This window comes from Amaranthus tricolor, chromosome 10, assembly GCF_026212465.1.
Source record: "Amaranthus tricolor cultivar Red isolate AtriRed21 chromosome 10, ASM2621246v1, whole genome shotgun sequence".
In the NCBI taxonomy this organism is placed as follows: Eukaryota; Viridiplantae; Streptophyta; class Magnoliopsida; order Caryophyllales; family Amaranthaceae; genus Amaranthus; species Amaranthus tricolor.
The window spans coordinates 18,983,920-19,005,919 of NC_080056.1; the positions used below are offsets into that span (position 1 = coordinate 18,983,920).

General features: G+C 33.5%; 1 protein-coding gene across 1 annotated transcript; it reads right to left on the reverse strand.

The window, feature by feature from the left end:
• Positions 1–14,344: 14,344 nt before the first annotated feature.
• LOC130824932 (uncharacterized) lies at positions 14,345–16,300 on the reverse strand (the record flags this gene model as incomplete). Its single annotated transcript, XM_057689955.1, has 3 exons — positions 15,914–16,300; positions 15,515–15,691; positions 14,345–14,761 (listed from the first exon to the last, which is right to left on the reverse strand). Coding segments are annotated over exons 1-3 (981 nt in total), but the record flags the coding sequence as incomplete, so codon positions are not given.
• Positions 16,301–22,000: the final 5,700 nt, after the last annotated feature.

Here is a 22,000-nt window from a genome sequence, read left to right on the forward strand (position 1 = left end):
TTCACATGATCAAAAAATAACACCAACAACAATGCAAAGTACAATAAATGCAACAAACAAAGATCAGTCACACAAGCCAAAAATAACAAAAAAATCGAAAGAACACTATTACTAAGATTTAGCTACCATAACATAGCCAAATAAGACCAACACAACCAGAATAAGACCAAATCAATCCCCAAAAAATGCATGCAATAAATGTAGCAAACAGGACCAAAGCATGTTCATTGACATGATCAGGGAATAAGACAACACCAATTAAAAGCACAATGAATACAAACCTAAAAGATCAGTAACACAAGCAAAAATAAAAAAAAGAACAAAGAAGACATGATTACCAAAAGTTAGCTACCATAACACTATCAACCCAACCAAATAAAACTCAAACATAACCACATTTTCACTTTATAAGAGCACATGTAATAAATACAAACAAAATCACAATTGAAACATGATCAAACAAAAGAAAAATGCAAAACATGATCAAGTTTTAGAGTATACCAGTGAACCAAAGATTACAATTAAAAATCTAATTCGAAACAAATGAAAACAACTGTGTTGTATCCATTATAAATACATATATCCCATTGCATAAACCTTGTGTATTGCTAAAGCAAGCAACCAAGAAAACGTCAGCTATGACTGCCTTAGAGAAGAGAATGAGTGATTGTATTTAATGTAACTAACAACAATTAGAATCTTAAAATTCAAATTTTGACTATGATTGATGATATATAAGCAACCTCCATGCAAAAACACATGCAATCCACGACATGTGTAACCCCAAATGAACTTGACAAAGCCAAACAACTAACCTACATGTAAAAACACACACCAAAGATGAAGTGGAAGACGACTAAGCAAAAACACTATTCATTTTCAAACTGTGAATAGTGAAGAAGTCTTACACTCTTTTTATTTATAATGGATACAAAACACCTATTATTATCAACAACTTGTTTAGAATAAATTATTTTTCAATCATTGTTAAAGAATAATTATATTTTATTAGTAATTATTTTTCAAATAAGATAAATCTTTTCCCAACAATTTAGTACGACTAATACTACACTAATACCATTCATACTATACTAATTGACTAATATTAATTATAATTCACTAACTAAACTAATATTAAAATAATATGACTAATAGTAATTGTTCATACAGACAACTAATTAAAATTATACTAATACTATTGATATTATACTAATATGGCTATGACTAACTAATACGACTAATGCTATACAAATACAACTAATACTAAACTAATATGACTAATAATATTTATAAATTACGACTAAATTAAATTCTATTAGTACAAATTTCACGGTTATTAGAAACATACGTTCTAATTAAAATAAAATTTATAGAGGTAGAATCATAATACGGTTATTCTACGATCCTACGATTTAACAATTCGATTCTTCTAATTTATTCTTAATTTTTTGTAATTTTCCTGATGTAGCAATTTTTCTCACAATTTAACGTTCCATCATCATACTTTTAAAAAATAAATTTCTTCATTTCTGTGAATATTTGAACTAATCATTAAATATTTTTCTTTTTTATTCATAAAAATAAAGTGAATGAAACTTTAATTAACAAACTTAAACTTTTGAGGTGAATAATTATGACGAGATAGCAAATTTAAATTTATTATAGAACTTACCTTCCTAGTAGAACACTAATGCAATACAAATACAACTAATACTAAACTAATATAATTAATATTATACTAATATGCCTATAACGATATATTAATAAGACTAATATTTAACTAATGCGCCTACTTATACTCTAACACAACAGTAAATTAATACAACTAAAACTATATCATTAGGACTAATTTTCACTACTTTGACTAATGCTCCATTAATAATACTAATGTATACGACTAATAATATATAGGAAAAATTATCAAGGATAATCCAATCTTTTCATGATTTTCTTACAATAATCTCAACTATTGATTAATTATGAATCATCCCAACTTTGGAGGATATTTTCCTAGAGTAAACCCGATAACCTGATGACTTGCTATAGCCAGTTCTTTTTTTAAAGAAAAAATAAATTAAAATATAATGTCAAAAAGATGTTATAAAAATGTTGACAAAAAAATTCTAATTTTGTTTATATTATTCAGAATTTTTTGTGTAAATTTTCAAAAAACTTTTCTAGTTTTACATTGATTATTAGTTTATTTTTTTGGTGAATTATCTACTATAGTCAGTCCTACGGTTATCCAAGTTTACTCTAGAAATATACCCTCAAAAGTTGGAATTATTTATGATTAATCAATAGGTGGAATTATTATAGAAAAATCATATAAACATTAAATTATTTAAGGTAATTTTTCCTAATATGTATGACTAATAATATACTAACAAAATGACTAATATTTTACTAATATGCCTAATCTTACTCTTATACAACTATTACACCACTAATGCAACGACTATTACTAAAATAATGCGACTAATATAAACAATTACTAATAACTAATTATAGTATACTAATATTACGATTAATATTATACAAATATATCTACTATTACTCTTATACTAGTAATACTACACTGATCTGACTAATATTAAACAAATACGACTAATGTCATGTTTGGGAACGATGATTTCATTTGAAAATTTGGAATTGGCTTAAATTTATTATTTGGCAAATCAAAAAATTTAAATTTGGATTTGGATCAAATTGTATCATTGTTTTTAAAGTAGTTAAAGTTGAGAATTTAAGAATGACTACCCAAACCTATACCCTAATTCTAATGATAGTGCAAATCCTCAACAATATTTGAAAAATGGATTGAATAACAAAATATGATCATCTGTAATTAAGCTGGCATATTGTAATTGATGGAAGAGAAACTCTACACAAACAATTATAAAAGGAGCAACCGTTAAGTCATTGTTCCATCAAAAATCCTTACGATCCATCAATCAGTAACTCTTGATCAGTTTTCAAATAATCATAGCAATGTCTTCTAAGAATATATTAGCAATTATTCTTATAATTACATTAGGTAATTACTGCTATTCTCCTACTATCATATTAGTAGTATCAAAGTTTAATTGCTAAATTATATTTATTATTTTTTAATTACTTAATTTAATAATAATACTTACATTGCTGTTGTACTTTGAACGTTTGTTTGTAGTTCAAATTATGGCGAGCTTTGGGAATGTTGCAGCACAAGGTAAGTCAAAATATTCATCTGTGTCAACTTTTTTCGACAACAAATAATTATAATGATACCCAGCTTAAAGAGTGCAAAATTTAACAAAAATTATATTACTGCAGTTTAATGGTTAGAGTAATATATGAAAAGGTTGGATTATTCTAGTATATTTTTTCTTTTCTAATAATATAATTATACATTTCAATAAATATTTCTGATTAATCAAAAAAGTTAAAATATTTTTTGGATTCTTTTGAATGAAATGAAGTATTTTGTGAAATTATTTACAAAATATTTGAAAAATCTAGGTCAACTTTGTTTCTGGCCGCGATACAGTAAGAGTATGGATTTTTTTTTTTTTTATCGTTGCATTATAAGCATCTATTTTCTTTAATTAAACATTATTCGCTAAGAAAATAATTGGACACGGAAACTTAAGCAAATTGTACAAAATACAATGGATTATTTTAGCAAATTATATAAAATAATTACTTCTATTTGATTTATGGAGTCAACGAAGAGATTTAAATGTTAGCATGCAATAACGATGGAAGAATCAAATAGATGAATTGAATTTTATGTAAGTTGATAAAAAAAAAAAATACAATTTTTCTTAATTAATAGATTGATTTGGATTCGTATTAGTTGATATTTGATTTATTTATACAAAGTGCATACCCTACGGACAACCTTGTAACATTATTCCATTCACTAAACCTTACTGCTGTGGAAGATTTTCATGTCAAATGGCGAAGTTCACTTTATTCTTGTGTCTCGGAACAAGCCCATCGTGATAACGGATCCATCCTGAATACAAAATACTTATTTTCCTTGTCGAACATGGCTATCATTTTTTATTATTGTTGTTTTTTATTGAACATGTAATTCCTTCTATTTCGTATTGTTGTATTGATTGAGTTTCGTTTAAAAAATTTATTTTGTTAAATTCAAAATGGAAAAAGGATGGAAATTGTCGCCCTTTATTAATGACTAGTCTCCCAATAATTTCCGATAAAATTTTTGTCGAAAACAAACTGACCAAAATTTGTGAGGGTGGAAAACTTTATATTTTTAACTCATTTAAATAAGCTTGAATTATTTAATTATTTTTCAATGCTTGATAAATATTATGCAACTAACATCATACTAATGCGACAAATACTCTACTAATAAGACTAATAATATTATATTAACGACTAATATGTTACCAATACAACGAATAATATACTAATAATATTCTCATACAACTTTTAATGTACTAATAATGTACTAATAATACGTCGCACTGATACAACTAATATTATACTAATGTGGCTAATAATAAACTAATTCTACACTATAGCGACTAATAATTTACCATTAACATACTATTCATAAATTATACCAAAAAGGATGGAAAATTTCAAGTGTCATAATTAAAAAGCGTTTTTCCAAAAGTAACTGATTTATTGCCTAAAGAAAAAAAATGACATTTGATCTTCCAACATCTCTACCATTAAATATTTTTGACTAGCATTTTATTTACAGTTAAATAATACAGTATACTAAAAAGGTTGAAAATTTCCAAGTCTCACAAATAAAGAGAGTTATATCAAATGGAACTTATTTGTTGGCAAAAGAAAAACGACAAGATATTTGATCTTAACTAATATCTATACCATGAAGTATCATTGAGTAACATTTATTTATAGTTAAATTGAGTAAGTTAGAGAACATAATATACTACATAATATATTTTTGACAATTTTTAAAACGACTGAGTTAATTTATACATTATAAAATTGTTAAAATTGAGTATTTCTACTGTATGATATTGTTGGCTTTACTTTTAACATCATATGTTTATCTATGTCGATGCTAAAAAAATCGTGCATTAATTGCATACAAGTACTGTAACAACCTGACTTACCGTTGACTGGGTAAACAGGATCATCAGGGGGTTTACTTCCCAAGAAACTCAAATCTCAATCACAAAACTTGCGTAAATGAGTCTTTGGTTCTAAATCATAGCTAAATCAGCTAATTCTCAATCCAAACATCTAACTAAAGCACAAGGTAATCATAAAAGTCACTATAAAAGTCCAACATAACCAATACAATCTAGTCCAATATACATTTACCAAAACCTAATACAAAACTACAACTTCTCACGTACTCATCTCAATTTAACATCCATGTAACTCTAATCATCACCGCTAACCCATCGTTCCCGACCGGTTCCGATCTGTAGACAGCATAAAATATGGAAACAACAAGGGTTCAGGTTAAACTGAGTGAGAAGTAACAATCTAAAACAACAAAACACAGTAATTCAAAACATAGGTTTAAAAGCAACATCAGTTTCCTAGATCTATGTGTGCACAGAGAGTCTAGTTGAGAGGAACATCCATAGCTCTAAGGCTATGTTACTCTCGGGTGAGGCTAGTTAATATTTGAATGACAATGCACCTAAAAATAGGGAGTAGGGTGATTTTCCCTCTACTCTGTCAATGACCAGCTCGTGAGCCCGATCTACTGACCATATCAATATCAGCGTAATCATTCATAACAAATTTGTCTCAACATTATAGATTCAAAGTTTTAATAAAACGATTTATAAAATTGTAGTCTGACCAGAGCTTTTAAGGGACTGCTACTGTTCATCAAAGATGCTTCAAGGAGCTAAGTTTGGTTCTCCGCGATCGCTAGAAAAGTTCCTCGATGATATCGCCTCCTGAAGCATAACAAATCACAGCATCACGAAAGAGCGTTCGATACTACAATCTAGATCTATATAACTTATTGCCTCTCCTCCTAGTCATCGCACGTTAACCAAGACTTTATTTTTAATATTCCAACATCTCATGTTATAAGGTCATTTCTGAGCAATTTAAAGAATCTAGGGTTGTTCACATTCTCCTAGAGGATTCTCAACACTCATTATCTTCTTTATACATCTAATTCACAAATATAACCATTTTAATCCATCAAATATTCGAAAGGACTAATACACCTCCAAGAACACTAAGCTACTCAAAGAAGGAAAGCTGTGAATCCTGCCATTGCTGTTTTTCGAAGGAAAGCTTCAAAGAAGGAGGCTATGGTTGCTGAGTTTTCTTCGAGTTTCGCACAATGGGAGGTGAATAGGACTTTTAGAATAATTGGGAATGAGGAATAAAGATTTTTTTTTATTTTTTTTAATCACATTAAAAGAAAAAGGAAAAAAAAGAAAAGAAATTAAATTGAGAGGTTTATGTTATGTATATTTAAGTTCATTTCTTACTAATAATTCTCTTAAATTTACTCGTTTTAAATTATTAACTTTTCAAATGTTACAAGTACTACTCAAATACGACTAATATACTAACAATTATACGACTAATAATTTATGTGAATACTACATTAATAATAATAATAATAATAATAATAATAATAATAATAATAATAATAATAATGATAATGATAATAATAATAATAATAATAATAATAATAATAATAATAATAATAATTATTGCTTCTATCACTGCCAGTTGGGTGATAAAAAGGCTGTGCAATGTGAAGGAGAATCTGAGGGTTTGGATGGGAAAACTGCAATAATCTATAGTAACTATATACATAGACTTTATAGGGACGTCAATAGAGTGCGATGGGCTAGAATCATATGGAACAAAGCCACCATCCCATGAAGTCGGTTTGTGCCTTTGTGGTATGGCTAGCGTACCTCAAAAGACTCAAAGCTAAACAAAGACTAATGAAATGGGGGTGATATACAACAAAGCATGCCCCATCTATGATACTTAGGCTGAAATGATAGAATTCTATTCTTCCGGTGTGAATTCAGTAGCCAGCACGTGGATGTGCTTCAAGAATGACTAAGAGTGAATAGGGGTATTACGACCCTGAAAGACCTATACCAGAAACGAAAAATGCCTAAAACAAAGCTAAAAGTTGTAGCCATCTTTTGCAACCTTGTCTACACTATATGTGTAACTATTACGGGAATATTAATGCAATATCTCTTGGGAATATTATTGATTGGAAAATATATAATCTTGGGTGTATATTCAATATTTTGGGCAATTAGTTGTTATGGGTAGTATTTTCCTTAATTAGGAGGATCATGTAACATATATATCTTTTTACATTGTCAATACAAGCAACACAATTGTGGCCAATCTTTTCATGGTATCAAGAGCAAGATAAAAACAATTTTCTTTGATAGTCATGACCGGCAAAGATGGTGATGCGCCATCACCATCACAAAGAATTGAAATAAACACTCCCTTTTACCTCGGTGCACATGATAGGCCGGGGGATTTTATCACACCCATTAGACTCAAACTTGATAATTTTGACTCTTGGTCACATGCCATTAAAGTTGCTCTTTGTTCTCGTCGTAAATTCGGTTTTCTTGATGGCACGATTACGGATGTTGCGTCATCCGCAATAAAGGAGGATTGGGTCGTGGTACACTGTATGCTCGTGTCATGGCTCATGAATACAATCGATCCTGAGGTAAAATCCATGCTTTCAAATTATGATAATGCTAAACAATTGTGGGATGATTTGCATGAACGGTTTTGTATTGTGAACAAACCTCGGATTCATCAGTTGAAATATCAAATTAATAAATGTGAGCAAACTAAAACCATGTTGGTTGCGATTTATTTTGGAAAATTAAATGTTTTGTGGGATGAACTTGCACAATTACAACCTTTAATTTCTTGTAAGTGTGGCCAATGTACTTGTGATGTTAGTAAGCAACACGTAAAACGTCGTGAACATGATAGGTTGCGAAAATTTTTGCTTGGTTTGTATTCCGAGTATTATGCACACATTAGGTCCAATATTCTTGCTCAAGATCCTCTACCATCCTTGAATAAAGCCTATCAACAAGTATCTTAAGAAGAACTTGTACGTGGCTTTGCACGTGTTCGAGATGAACCCTCTACTCCCGTGGGATTTGCTGTCCGTGCAGCAGTAGGTAGAGGTCGTGGTAGTGCGAAGCCCACCTCGGTCACACCTGTTTGTACTCATTGCAAGAAATTGGGTCACTTGGCTTCCTACTGTTATTCTTTACAAGTGTGTGTTCATTGCAACAAGCGAGGCCATGATATCACTCGCTGCTTTGAAATTGTCAGCTGCCCTGAAGGATGGACCATGGGGAATCGAGGAGGCAAGTCATCTAGTCAAAATCATAGGACGACGCGAGCCAATGCAGCAGCAGCAGCTGGCAGCAGCTCACCTGCAGCGCCTGCCTCATCTGGTCCGTCAGAATGCTCCATCACCGCTCCTGTTTCGTCTTCAAATAGACAGGTCTTCACGGCAGCACAGTGGAGAGCTATCATGGGTTTCTTTGGTAATGATAAAATACCGAAAAATCGCTTGAGTGGTAAGTTTGATATTACTTCTTGGATTATTGATACGGGTGGAGCTCATCATGTCACTAGAGAAAAATCTTGGTTGTTTGACATTATCAATATACATTGTTCTGTGGGTTTGCCAAATGGTGATACTATTCTTGCATCTATGGAGGGCTCGGTCTATTTATCATATACGATCACTCTACATCATGTTCTATATGTTCCTAACTTAAGTTGTAATTTACTTTCTGTTTCGCAACTTAATGATAATTTACAGTCAATTGTCACATTTAACTCTGATGTGTGCTTGATACAGGACCACATGAAGGCTCTGATTGGAACGGGAGTTAGGCGGGATGGACTATACTACTTCAGCAAACCAAAGGTGGTGTCTACAGTTGCAGCAACCTCTGATGTGGAATTGTGGCATAGAAGAATGGGGCATCCATCTGAGCAAGTGGTTAAGTCTTTTCCTCATGTCCGTAGATCTAGGAGTAGTTTGAATAAAAACTGTGAAGTCTGTTTTCGTTCTAAACACCATAGAGACAAGTTTCCTTTAAGTACTAATAGTTGTTCTCGAATTTTTGAGAAAATTCATTGTGATTTGTGGGGTCCTTATCGACATGAGTCATCGTGTGGTGCTCGTTATTTTTTGACTATTGTGGATGATTTTTCACGGGCCGTATGGATTTATTTATTGATTGATAAAAAAGAAGTTTTTCAGATGTTTATGACTTTTGTAGCGATGGTGGATAGACAATTTGGCCAAAGTATTACAATCGTGCAAAGTGATAATGGCACTGAATTTAAATGCTTGCTTGATTATTTTCGTGATAATGGTATTCTCTATCAAACCTCTTGTGTTGGTACACCACAGTAAAATGGGCGGGTGGAAAGAAAACATCAACATATTTTAAATGTTGGGAGAGCTTTGCGCTTTCAAGCCAACTTGCCTATTTATTTTTGGGGTAAGTGTAGCAGGAGCGGCACTCTCGATACATAATTAACATTAATAATTATACTTAAGATAAATAATGCGGAAGTGTAAAACGCCGAACTGCTAAAAACCATTTAAACTATTGTTCAAAACATAAGTAAAAAAAAAATATCTTACAACTGAGAAAATATAAAATAAGGTTTACTTAAATACGATAAAAAAACATAAGTACAATATAGTCATCAACTAAAATCATTGAAGCTAAGTCCTCAATAGAATAATTAAAGTTGCGGCTTGGATCGAAAACTGAGCTAAATTTTCCTACAAAATACTGTCATCCATAATATGGATGACAGCCGATTAAATCGGTCAGCGATAAAGCCGAGTACAATTTTCTCAACAAGCTTATGATGCGATAGTTAAATCATGCTTACAGAATAATCATCAAGCACAATATAGAAGGTTATTACTCATTATTGACCTTTACTAAGCCATTAAGTTACATTCTCAATACTTGCAGAAGTTCATTACTGCTACTAAAAACTTGGTAACCTTAATGCTTATTTAATCAAGTTCAATTAAGCCTCATAGCTTTACCATCATAGCATATCACAAGATCACAACAATATTGACAACTGATATATGTAAGGGTCTGGTTAGGTGAGGACCGTAGTCCTAAACCCTAACTGTGGTGGGAGTCGTCACTCCTCTTAATACTATTATGCTCGAGACTTCACAGGATGGGTTTTTCTCGGACCCCCTGTCTGACACCGCATTTTACGTGCCGGCTAACACGGACGCCGGGATTTTACATGCCGGTCCATGGTTCGACGTTACCTTACTATCAGAGTCATACAATCAATATCATGCAATATCAAACAAGACTCTAAACCGAAATAGTTTACATTCTTATAAGTCAAACTTCCACTAGTCAAGTTTTTGACAATTCTACCCTTTTAATAGAAACAAATTACTAGTATCTAATAAATTAATATTAATTAAATAACAAATTTTCGTAGCTATACTAAGATTCCTGAGGCTAAACTAAGTCATTATTGTGTCATAAATAATCATAACAAATTAACAATCAAGGGTAATATTTCTAAGTACTTAATAACATATTTTATCAAATAACCAGTAAAATAGTAAAACGGATCTATCATCACTATAAAAATAACATAATCCGACAAATTATTAAGGGTCCAAAAACTATATGAAATGAGTTTTCAAGAAAAACAATGCTAAGCATTTTAACAAATTTGTTTGACTATTTTACCAATAAACGATATAATATTTATCAAAACACCAAGATGATATGGAATCATTTTAAACACATAAGTTTATTTAACTAGTAAAATTCATATATATTTATGTTATCATATTAATCAAAAATTTCCATATATATGACTTTTTTTCGAGTGTCCCAAAAGTATTATTGTTTTGACGAAAATATCACTAAACTGGATATGACTTTAATATTACCATATAAAGTTTAAATGACTAAAATAAAATCATGTTGATCATGCTTTTATATTATCGAGTAACCATAAATAAATATCACATAACGAGAGAGTTAAGAAAATGTGTACCATTTTCCTCCGAAGGTGGTGCTAAACCAAGTAAGAGAATAATAATAGGAAAATAAGAACTTTAAAGAAATAAGCTCCAAAAGAGAAAGTCTTCAAGGCTCCAAGCTTCAAAGAAGTAGATCTTCAATTACCCAAAAGAAAATGATATCCAAGCTCCAAAAGATAATACTTGACTTTTCAAAAGTTGATGATTATTGGCTTAAGAAGTGATAAAATCAAGCTCCATCTTCGTTTGATTCTTCAACAAATAAAAAGGGTATAAAGTTAGTAAGATGTTAATGAAGTGAAGATATAAGAAAGAATGGTAGAAAGATTTGATGATGGGGGTGCAAGTGATCTCATGGCTAAGGAGGTTAACTTGTGTAAGTGATTTAGAGTGTGTAAGTGAATGTGTAAGAGTTGGAGTGTGTAAGTGGATGTGTAAGAGTTTGGAGTGTAGAAGAAGGTTAACTTGTGTAAGGAAATGGTGATAGCTTGTGTAAGTGATGAACATTATGAATTGATGTAGAAAGGATATTGATTCATCAAATTTTTGTCCTAGTTTATACTAGTGAAATGTTTTAGATTAATGGGAAAGTATGATTAAGGTTTGATTATGAAAATATGATAGTTTACTTAGAAAATTTTAGTTAAAACTATACTTAAAGTTAATAAGAAAAATATAGTTAATTTTTAGGTATAAAATAATTAAATCAAAGTTGTAAAGTTAAAATGATAAGTAGTAAAGTTAGTTTAAGGAAACGAAATTGAAACGTAACGTTTTAATAAAACCGTAAATATAATATTAAAATTTTACTTTTCGTAGTATAAAATAATAAAATAATATTTTAGTGCTTATAAAGAAATTTAAGAATATAAATATAATTTTAAGTTTAATATTTGGAAGAAATTACAAAAATCGGAATAAGGTTTAGGAATTATAGGTGATTTGAATTAGATAACCAAAGGATTAGGAATTCGAAAAGAAATTTCGGAATAATTAATCGGAAGATTAAAATTAAGAAATTTGAGCCTGTTACAACTCTTTCCCCCTTTAGATAGTTTCGTCCCGAAACTAGGACTTACCAAAAAGGTTAGGATAACGCTCTCTCATGTCGATCTCTTTTTTTCCCAAGTCGCCTCTTCAACCCCGTGGTTTGACCACAAAAACCTTGACCAATGGAATCCTCGAATTTCTCAACTCTTTTACTCGGGTATCTAAGATCCTGATTGGTTGTTCCTCATACACCAAAGACTCTTCAATCAAAAGCGGCTCGTGAGCTAGAACATGAGACGGATCATGAACATACTTCCTCAACTGTGAAACATGGAACACATTATGAACTTTTGCTAAACTTGGAGGTAAATCCAACTCATAAGAAACTTCCCCGACTCTCCTTAGGATCTCAAAAGGTCCAATATATTTTGTACTCAACTTTCCTCGAACTCCAAAACGCTGGACACCTCTTGTAGGTGAAACCTTTAGTAAAACCTTGTCGCCAACCTCAAATTGCAACATCTTTCGTCGATTATCAGCATAACTCTTTTGTCGGCTCTGTGCTGCTCTCATGTTCATTTGAACAATCTTCAGCGCATCAATGGATTCCTGTATCACATCTGGACCTTCGGGAACGGTCCTATCCATCAAATCCCAACACAAAGGTACTCGATACTTCCTTCCATAAAGAGATTCATACGGTGCCATCCTAATACTAGATTGGAAACTATTGTTGTCGGCGAACTCCACCATCGGTAATTTATCTTCCCAAGAACCCTCAAAGTCCAACACACAACATCTCAAAAGATCCTCTAAAGTCTGAATAGTTCTCTCAGTCTGACCATCAGTCGCAGGATGAAAAGCAGTACTCAAGCACAACTTACTGCCAAAAGCTTCCTGCAACTTTTCCCAAAACCTCGATAAAAACTTTGGATCTCTATCAGAAACAATAGTCCTCGGAACACCATGAAGTCTGACAATCTCTTGGACATAGGCATCTACTAATTGCTTGGCCCCCCAAGTATTCTTCATTGGCACAAATCTAGCGACCTTGGTCAATCTATCAACAATGACTCAAATAACATCATTCCCTCGCTGGGTCCTTGGCAGCCCTACCACAAAGTCCATAGAAATCGAGTCCCACTTCCAATCTGGGACAGGCAACGGTTGAAGCAACCTTGAACTCTTTTGTCTCTCGAACTTTACCCTCTGGCAGACTAGGAACTTAGACACAAAATCAGAGACATCTTTCCTTAGACCTTTTCACCAAAATATCTCTCTTATCTCCTCAATCATCTTATCTCGACCTGGATGCAAATGAAATAAACTTTGATGACCTTCCTTCAGAATCTCATTCTTCAATTCAAATTGATTTGGAACACACAATCTACCGTTCATGCTCATCTCTCCTCTTTCTCCTAACTCAAAAGCATCAGTCTCATTTTTCTCAACTCTATGGATCAACTCAACAATCTCTGGATCCTCAAGTTGTGCCTCAATTATATGATCAAACAAAGTGGGTTGTATAGTCATTGCTCCCAAATACTGACCAACCTCGTGTCGACTACAAATCTCTAATCCCAAACTCTGCATCTCACGATACAACTCCCATGGTACAGACATAATGGCATTCACAGACACTCTCGGTCTCCTACTCAAGGCATCAGCTACCTTATTCGCTTTTCCAGGGTGGTACACAATTTCAAGATCATAATCCTTAATAACCTCAAGCCACCGCCTTTGGCGCATGTTCAATTCTTTTTGGTTGAAGACATACCTCAAATTTTGATGATCAGTGTAGATCTTACACGGTAACCCATACAAATAATATCTCCACAACTTCAAAGCAAAGATCACTGCAGCAAGTTCAATGTCATGCACGGGGTAATTCACCTCATGTGGCCTTAACTGCCTCGATGCATAAGCTATGACCTTTCCTTCTTGCATAAGTACACAACCTAAACCTTCGAATGAAGCATCACAATAGACCTCGAATGGCTTATTACAATCAGGCATTGCTAAAACAGGGGCGGTAGTAACTCTTTTCTTTAATTCCTCGAAAGCAATTGTGTGCCTCTCATTCCACTGAAATCGTATCCCTTTCTTCAACAGCTTAAACATGGGACGAGCAACCTTAGAAAAGTTTTAAACATATTTCCTATAGTACCCAGCTAATCCTAAAAAGCTCCGAACTTCAGTCACATTTCTAGGAATCGGCCAGTCCATTATTGCTTTAATCTTCTCAGGATCTACAGAAATTCCACCCTTAGACACCATATGACCTAGAAAAGAAATTTCCTCAAGCCAAAACTCACACTTACTAAATTTCCCATACAATTTCTCTTTTCTCAAAAGCTCTAGAATCATTCTCAAGTGTTCTTCATGTTCTTCCCTACTCCTTGAATATACCAAAATATCATCGATAAAAATAACCACGAATTTATCCAAATAAGGACGAAGATACCTTTGCATCAAATCCATAAATGCTGCAGGTGCATTTGTTAACCCAAATGGCATCACCAAAAACTCATAATGTCCATATCGGGTCCGAAATGCTATTTTAGAAACATCCTCCTTGGCTATCCTCAATTGATGATATCCAGACCTTAAATCAATCTTCGAGAACACCTGAGCGCCTCTTAGCTGATCAAACAAATCATCTATCCTGGGCAAAGGGTAACGGTTCTTAATGGTGATCTTATTAATCTCCCTATAATCAATACACAATCTCATCGTTCCATCCTTCTTCTTCACAAATAGAACAGGGGCTCCCCAGGGTGACATACTAGGTCGGATAAAACCTTTCTCCAATAACTCATCTAATTGCTTTTTAAATTCGGCTAACTCAGCTGGAGCAAAACGATACGGAGTCCTAGAGATAGGGGTAGCATCAGGAATTAGATCTATATGAAAGTCAACCTCTCTCCTTGGAGGTAAACCAGGTAGATCCTCAGGGAAAACATCAGGGTAATCACAAACAATTGGGGTTTCCTCAAGACTTAACTTGATTTTCTCCTCACAACTAGTAATAAAACACAAATATCCCTTATCTCCATGTTTAATCATCTCAATGGCTTGAACTGTAGAAATGGTTTGAATGGGAAACACAGAATTCTTCCTAATCAAACATTCTCCACTTGGAGCCTTAACCCGAACGATCTTCTCTTTACACAAAATCTCCGCATGATGACGTCCCAACCAGTCCATCCCCAAAATAATATCATATGTACCCAACTCAAACACTATTAAATCGGCAGGTAGATGGTTGTCCGAAATCTTAAGAGGGAAATTAGGAAAGATACGGTCACATAGGAATGGTGAACCGTCAAATAATAGAATTTGGAGATTAAATTTTTGAGGTTCAAGAGAGATAGAGGATTTATGAAGGAAAGAAGAAGAGATAAAAGATCGATCAGCTCCTGAATCAAAAAGAATATGAGCCAAAGAATCTTCTACGACAAAGTGACCAGAAATGACCTTACCCTCAAACGCCTGATGAAGATTGTATACATGGTTGCTAATAGCGTGCAAACCGGCAGTCCTCCTAGCTGCAATACTCTGAACATTTCCTGAAAAACTAGGAGCTCCATAATTACCAGTACTACTAGCTCCCAACTGGATCCCTTCTCGGCAGTTAGTGGAAACATGACCCTCCTTTTTGCATTTGAAGCAGATGATCTTCCCAGTGCATGAACGACCTCGGTGATCCTTACCACATAAGCGACACTTCCAAACTGTGACTCTTGTTGAAGTTGTTGGTTGGAACGGCTTGCGATCCCAATTGGTTAGCCTCTTGTTCCTGTTGTTGTTGCCTCCACCAAATTTTCTTTTGTTGGTGTTGTCCTCCTTGTCAAGGATCCTCTCATACTCAAGCGCTCGGTCGTAAAGATCTCGGATGTCAGAATACTTCCCAATCCCCTTTTGGATCTTAAGATTAAGACCCTCGAAGAAGCGGGATGCACGAACACTTTCTTTGCTTACAATGTCAGAAGCAAATCGAGATAGCTCATTGAACTTACAACTATACTCAATCATGGTCATAAGACCCTGACGAAGATGTAAGAACTCATTCTCCTTTTTCCATTGGAGTGATGGCGGATAGAATTGTTGATAAAGAGTTATAAGAAAGCCATCCCAAAAGGTATCAGTCATAGTGGCCTTGACAGAACGCCACCATAACTCTGCTGGACCAGATAGGTAGTAGGAAGCCAGCTTTACTTTTAGGTGCGCTGGACAGTTAATAACCTCTAAAAGTTTCTCCATCTCTGCGAGCCAATTCTCGAAGCGAACCGGATCAGCTTCTCCGTCGTATTGCGGCAGACGATGATATGCTATATTCTTAAAGTATTTCCCGTCGTCATTGGCCTCTTGAGCCTGATTCTCCATGAGGGTGATTAGTCGCTCATTTGTCCTTTCCATCCGAGCTAGTAGTGCTTCTAGCTCTTGAATTCTAGCTTCGTGATCAGATGAAGTTACGCCATTTCTAACCTAAAAAATATTTTTTTAAACATGTGACTGACTTTCACATTAACTTAATTAATCTGGCACGTAATTTTACACATAGTCACATAAGCACATAGAAAACAAATAGAATTTTTAGGAAGACTTGTTTTGAAAATCATTTGAAATTCTTTTCTTTTTTATTTTTTATTTTTTTATTTTTTTAGTCAGCTATCGAGCCTTTCACATGGAACTAAAATTCCAAGATTCGAGTAACCTGGCTCTGATACCACGTGTATCAGGACAGCACTCTTGATACATAATTAACATTAATAATTATACTTAAGATAAATAATGCGGAAGTGTAAAACGCCGAACTGCTAAAAACCATTTAAACTAAAATTGTTCAAAACATAAGTAAAAAAAAATATCTTACAACTGAGAAAATATAAAATAAGGTTTACTTAAATACGATAAAAAAACATAAGTACAATATAGTCATCAAGTAAAATCATTGAAGCTAAGTCCTCGATAGAATAATTAAAGTTGCGGCCTAGATCGAAAACTGAGCTAAATTTTCCTGCAAAATACTGTCATCCATAATATGGATGACAGCCGATTAAATCGGTCAGCGATAAAGCCGAGTACAATTTTCTCAACAAGCTTATGATGCGATAGTTAAATCATGCTTACAGAATAATCATCAAGCACAATATAGAAGGTTATTACTCATTATTGACCTTTACTAAGCCATTAAGTTACATTCTCAATACTTGCAGAAGTTCATTACTGCTACTAAATACTTGGTAACCTTAATGCTTATTTAATCAAGTTCAATTAAGCCTCATAGCTTAATCATCATAGCACATCACAAAATCACAACAATAATGACAACTGATATATGTAAGGGTCTGGTTAGGTGAGGACCGTAGTCCTAAACCCTAACTCTGGTGGGAGTCGTCACTCCTCTCAATACTGTTATGCTCGAGACTTCTCGGACCCCCTGTTTGACACCGCATTTTACGTGCCGGCTAACACGGACGCCGGGATTTTACATGTCGGTCCATGGTTCGACGTTACCTTACTATCATTGTCATACAATCAATATCATGCAATATCAAACAAGACTCTAAACCGAAATTGTTTACATTCTTATAAGTGAAACTTCCACTAGTCAAATTTTTGACAATTCTACCCTTTTAATAAAAACAAATTACTAGTATCTAATAAATTAATATTATTAAATAACAAATTTTCGTAGCTATACTAAGATTGCTGAGGCTAAACTAAGTCATTATTGTGTCATAAATAATCATAACAGTCAAGGGTAATATTTCTAAGTACTTAATAACATATTTTATCAAATAACCAGTAAAATAGTAAAACGGATCTATCATCACTATAAAAATAACATAATCCGACAAATTATTAAGGGTCCAAAATCTATATGAAATGAGTTTTCAAGAAAAACAATGCTAAGCATTTTAACAAATTTGTTTGACTATTTTACCAATAAACCGATTAAAAATTTATCAAAACACCAAGATGATATGGAATCATTTGAAACACATAAGTTTATTTAACTAGTAAAATTCATATATATTTATATTATCATATTAATCAAAAATTTCCATATATATGACTTTTTTTCGAGTGTCCCAAAAGTGTTATTGTTTTAACGAAAATATCACTAAACTGGATATGACTTTAATATTACCATATAAAGTTTAAATGACTAAAATAAAATCATGTTGATCATGCTTTTATATTATCGAGTAACCATAAATAAATATCACATAACGAGAGAGTTAAGAAAATGTGTACCATTTTCCTCCGAAGGTGGTGCTAAACCAAGTAAGAGAATAATAATAGGAAAATAAGAACTTTAAAGAAATAAGCTCCAAAAGAGAAATTCTTCAAGGCTCCAAGCTTCAAAGAAGTAGATCTTCAATTACCCAAAAGAAAATGATATCCAAGCTCCAAAAGATAATACTTGACTTTTCAAAAGTTGATGATTATTGGCTTAAAAAGTGATAAAATCAAGCTTCATCTTCATTTGATTCTTCAACAAATAAAAAGGGTATAAAGTTAGTAAGATGTTAATGAAGTGAAGATATAAGAAAGAATGGCAGAAAGATTTGATGATGGGGGTGCAAGTGATCTCATGGCTAAGGAGGGGTATTTATAATGGGTTTTGGGCAACTTTTTAGTTCATAAGATTGTATGAAAAAGAAGGTTAACTTGTGTAAGTGATTTAGAGTGTTTAAGTGAATGTGTAAGAGTTGGAGTGTGTAAGTGGATGTGTAAGAGTTTGGAGTGTAGAAGAAGGTTAACTTGTGTAAGAAAATGGTGATAGCTTGTGTAATTGATGAACATTATGGATTGATGTAGATAGGATATTGATTCATCAAATTTTTGTTCTAGTTTATGCTAGTGAAATGTTTTAGATTAATGGGAAAGTATGATTAAGGTTTGATTATGAAAATATGATAGTTTACTTAGAAAATTTTAGTTAAAACTATACTTAAAATTAATAAGAAAAATATAGTTAATTTTTAGGTATAAAATAATTAATTAAAGTTGTAAAGTTAAAATGATAAATAGTAAAGTTAGTTTAAGGAAACGAAATTGAAACGTAACGTTTTAATAAAACCGTAAATATAATATTAAAATTTTACTTTTCGTAGTATAAAATAATAAAATAATATTTTAGTGCTTATAAAGAAATTTAAGAATATAAATATATTTTTAAGTTTAATATTTGGAAGAAATTACAAAAATCGGAATAAGGTTTAGGAATTGAAGGTGATTTGAATTAGATAACCAAAGGATTAGGAATTTGAAACGAAATTTCGGAATAATTAATCGGAAGATTAAGATTAAGAAATTTGAGCCTGTTACAGTGAGTGTGTTCTTGGTGCGGCGCATTTGATTAATCGTACTCCCACACCTCTTCTTCAACATAAAACACCGTTTGAAATTCTTTTCAATAAATTACCCAATTTTGATGCCATTCGTACCTTTGGATGTCTTTGTTTTGCTTACAATCAAAACACGAAAGGTGACAAGTTTGCTAGTAAGAGTAGGAAGTATGTCTTTGTTGGGTATGCTTTTGGGCAGAAAGGTTGGAGAGTGTATGATTTGGATACGAAGGAGTTTTTTGTTTCTCGGGATGTTAAATTTGTTGAAAATGTGTTCCCGTTTGCTAGTTCCAGTGATATAAATATAGCGTCTACTGTTGATTACAATGATGTTGTTCATGAGGATTTTGCGGACATTGGTTTGTGTGATGAAGAATGTGATGATGAGGTGTCTAAATATGATCAAGGGGGGGCCGGTACGAGCCATGACCACCGGAACAACACCACCTTACAGCAACCCACAGAAGCTGCCACACCCAGCTGCCAACCCACAGAAGCTGTCTCTGGCAGCAACTTTGACACGGTTTTCTCCAGCAGTAGCTCACCCCTTCAAAAATATGGGTCGTGGCTTCCGTACAAAATATCCCTCTGTCAAGCTTCGTGACCATGTTACCCACACCGTTTTTGCTCGTAGTCCATCTCTCCCGGCTTCAGTTTCTGATCACCCTTCAGGTACTCCGTATCCTCTTGCACATTATATACATTGTGATAATTTCTCTGTACATTATCGACAGTTTATTGCAGCAATAATTAGTAACAATGATCCAAAGTCCTTTAAGGAGGCAATGAAATACAGTGGTTGGAGACAGTTCATGCAGAAAGAAATTCGATGTCATGAAAACAATGTTACATGGACCTTGGAACCTCTTCCACCGAGCAAAAGAGCTCTCAGTAGTCAATGGGTCTACAGGACAAAATTTTTGTCCAATGGTGAAGTTGAAAGGCTCAAATCCCGGCTGGTTGTTCTCGGGAATCATCAGCAGGCAGGTATTGATTACAATGAAACATTTGCTCCCATTGCTAAAATGACTACTGTTCGGACTTGTTTGGCAATTACAGCTTCTAAAAATTGGGAACTTCACCAAATGGATGTTCACAATGCTTTCTTGCACGGTGATCTTGATGAAGAAGTCTATATGAAGTTGCCTCCCGAATTTGAGAGTCCTAATCCTACTCTGGTTTGTCACTTGAGAAAATCGTTGTATGGCTTGAAACAGGCTCCTAGATGTTGGTTTGCAAAGTTAGTCACAGCCTTGAAAGAATATGGTTTTCTTCAGTCTTATTCGGATTATTCATTGTTTACATATACCAAGACAGGTATCCAGATTAATGTCTTAGTATATGTTGATGATCTTGTTATATCTGGGAACGATTCTGATGCGTTGTGTACTTTCAAGTCTTATCTTAGTGATTGTTTCAAAATGAAGGACTTGGGTCCTTTGAAATATTTTTTGGGTATAGAGGTGGCCAGGAGTTCTGCAGGTCTGTTTTTGTGTCAACGAAAATATACTCTGGACATTTTTTCTGAAGCAGGAATGTTAGGAGCTAAGCCAATTGGCTTTCCCATAGAGCAGAATCATAAACTTGGATTGGCTAAAGGCGAATTTCTTAAAGATCCAGAGTCGTATCGGAGACTTGTTGGTCGATTGATATATCTTTCTGTTTCTCGTCCGGATCTGGCATACTCTGTCCACATCTTGTCTCAGTTCATGCAGGAACCCAGAACTGAGCATTGGGAGGCGGCCTTAAGGGTTGTTCGATATTTAAAAGGGACACCGGGACAACGTATTCTTTTGAGTGCAGATTGTGACTTTTATCTCTATAGGGATGGTGTGATTTCGATTGGGCGGCATGCCCCGTCACTCGACGTTCTCTTACAGGTTGGCTTGTTTTCCTTGGCCAATCTCCTGTGTCCTGGAAGACAAAGAAGCAGCATACCGTTTCACGGTCATCGGCTGAGGCCGAATACCGCTCTATGGCTGCCATCACCTGTGAGTTAAAGTGGTTAAAGGGTTTGTTGTTAAGCTTGGGTGTGAATCATCCTAAAGCAATTAAATTGTTTTGTGATAGTCAATTCGCCTTACACAATGCAAAGAATCCTGTTTTCCATGAACGGACGAAGCACATAGAAATTGATTGTCATTTTGTTCGCGATGCAATCAATGAGGGTTTAATATCTCCATCTCATGTTTCTACATCTTCTCAACTAGCAGATATGTTTACTAAGGCGCTTGGTCAAAAGCAGTTCGATAAAATACTCTCCAAGTATTCATGACCCTTATGCTCCAACTTGAGGGGGGTATTACGGGAATATTATTGCAATATCAGTTGGGAATATTATTGATTGGAAAATATATAATCTTGGGTGTATATTCAATATTTTGGGCAATTAGTTGTTATGGGTAGTATTTTCCTTAATTAGGAGGATCATGTAACATATATATCTTTTTACATTGTCAATACAAGCAACACAATTGTGGCCAATCTTTTCAGTAACACCCCATTAGAATGTCGTCTAAATAAATAATTATTAATATATTTTAGACGATTAAATATATAAATATGTATATTTTATTTCGTTCATCGCACTAGTAAAAAAATC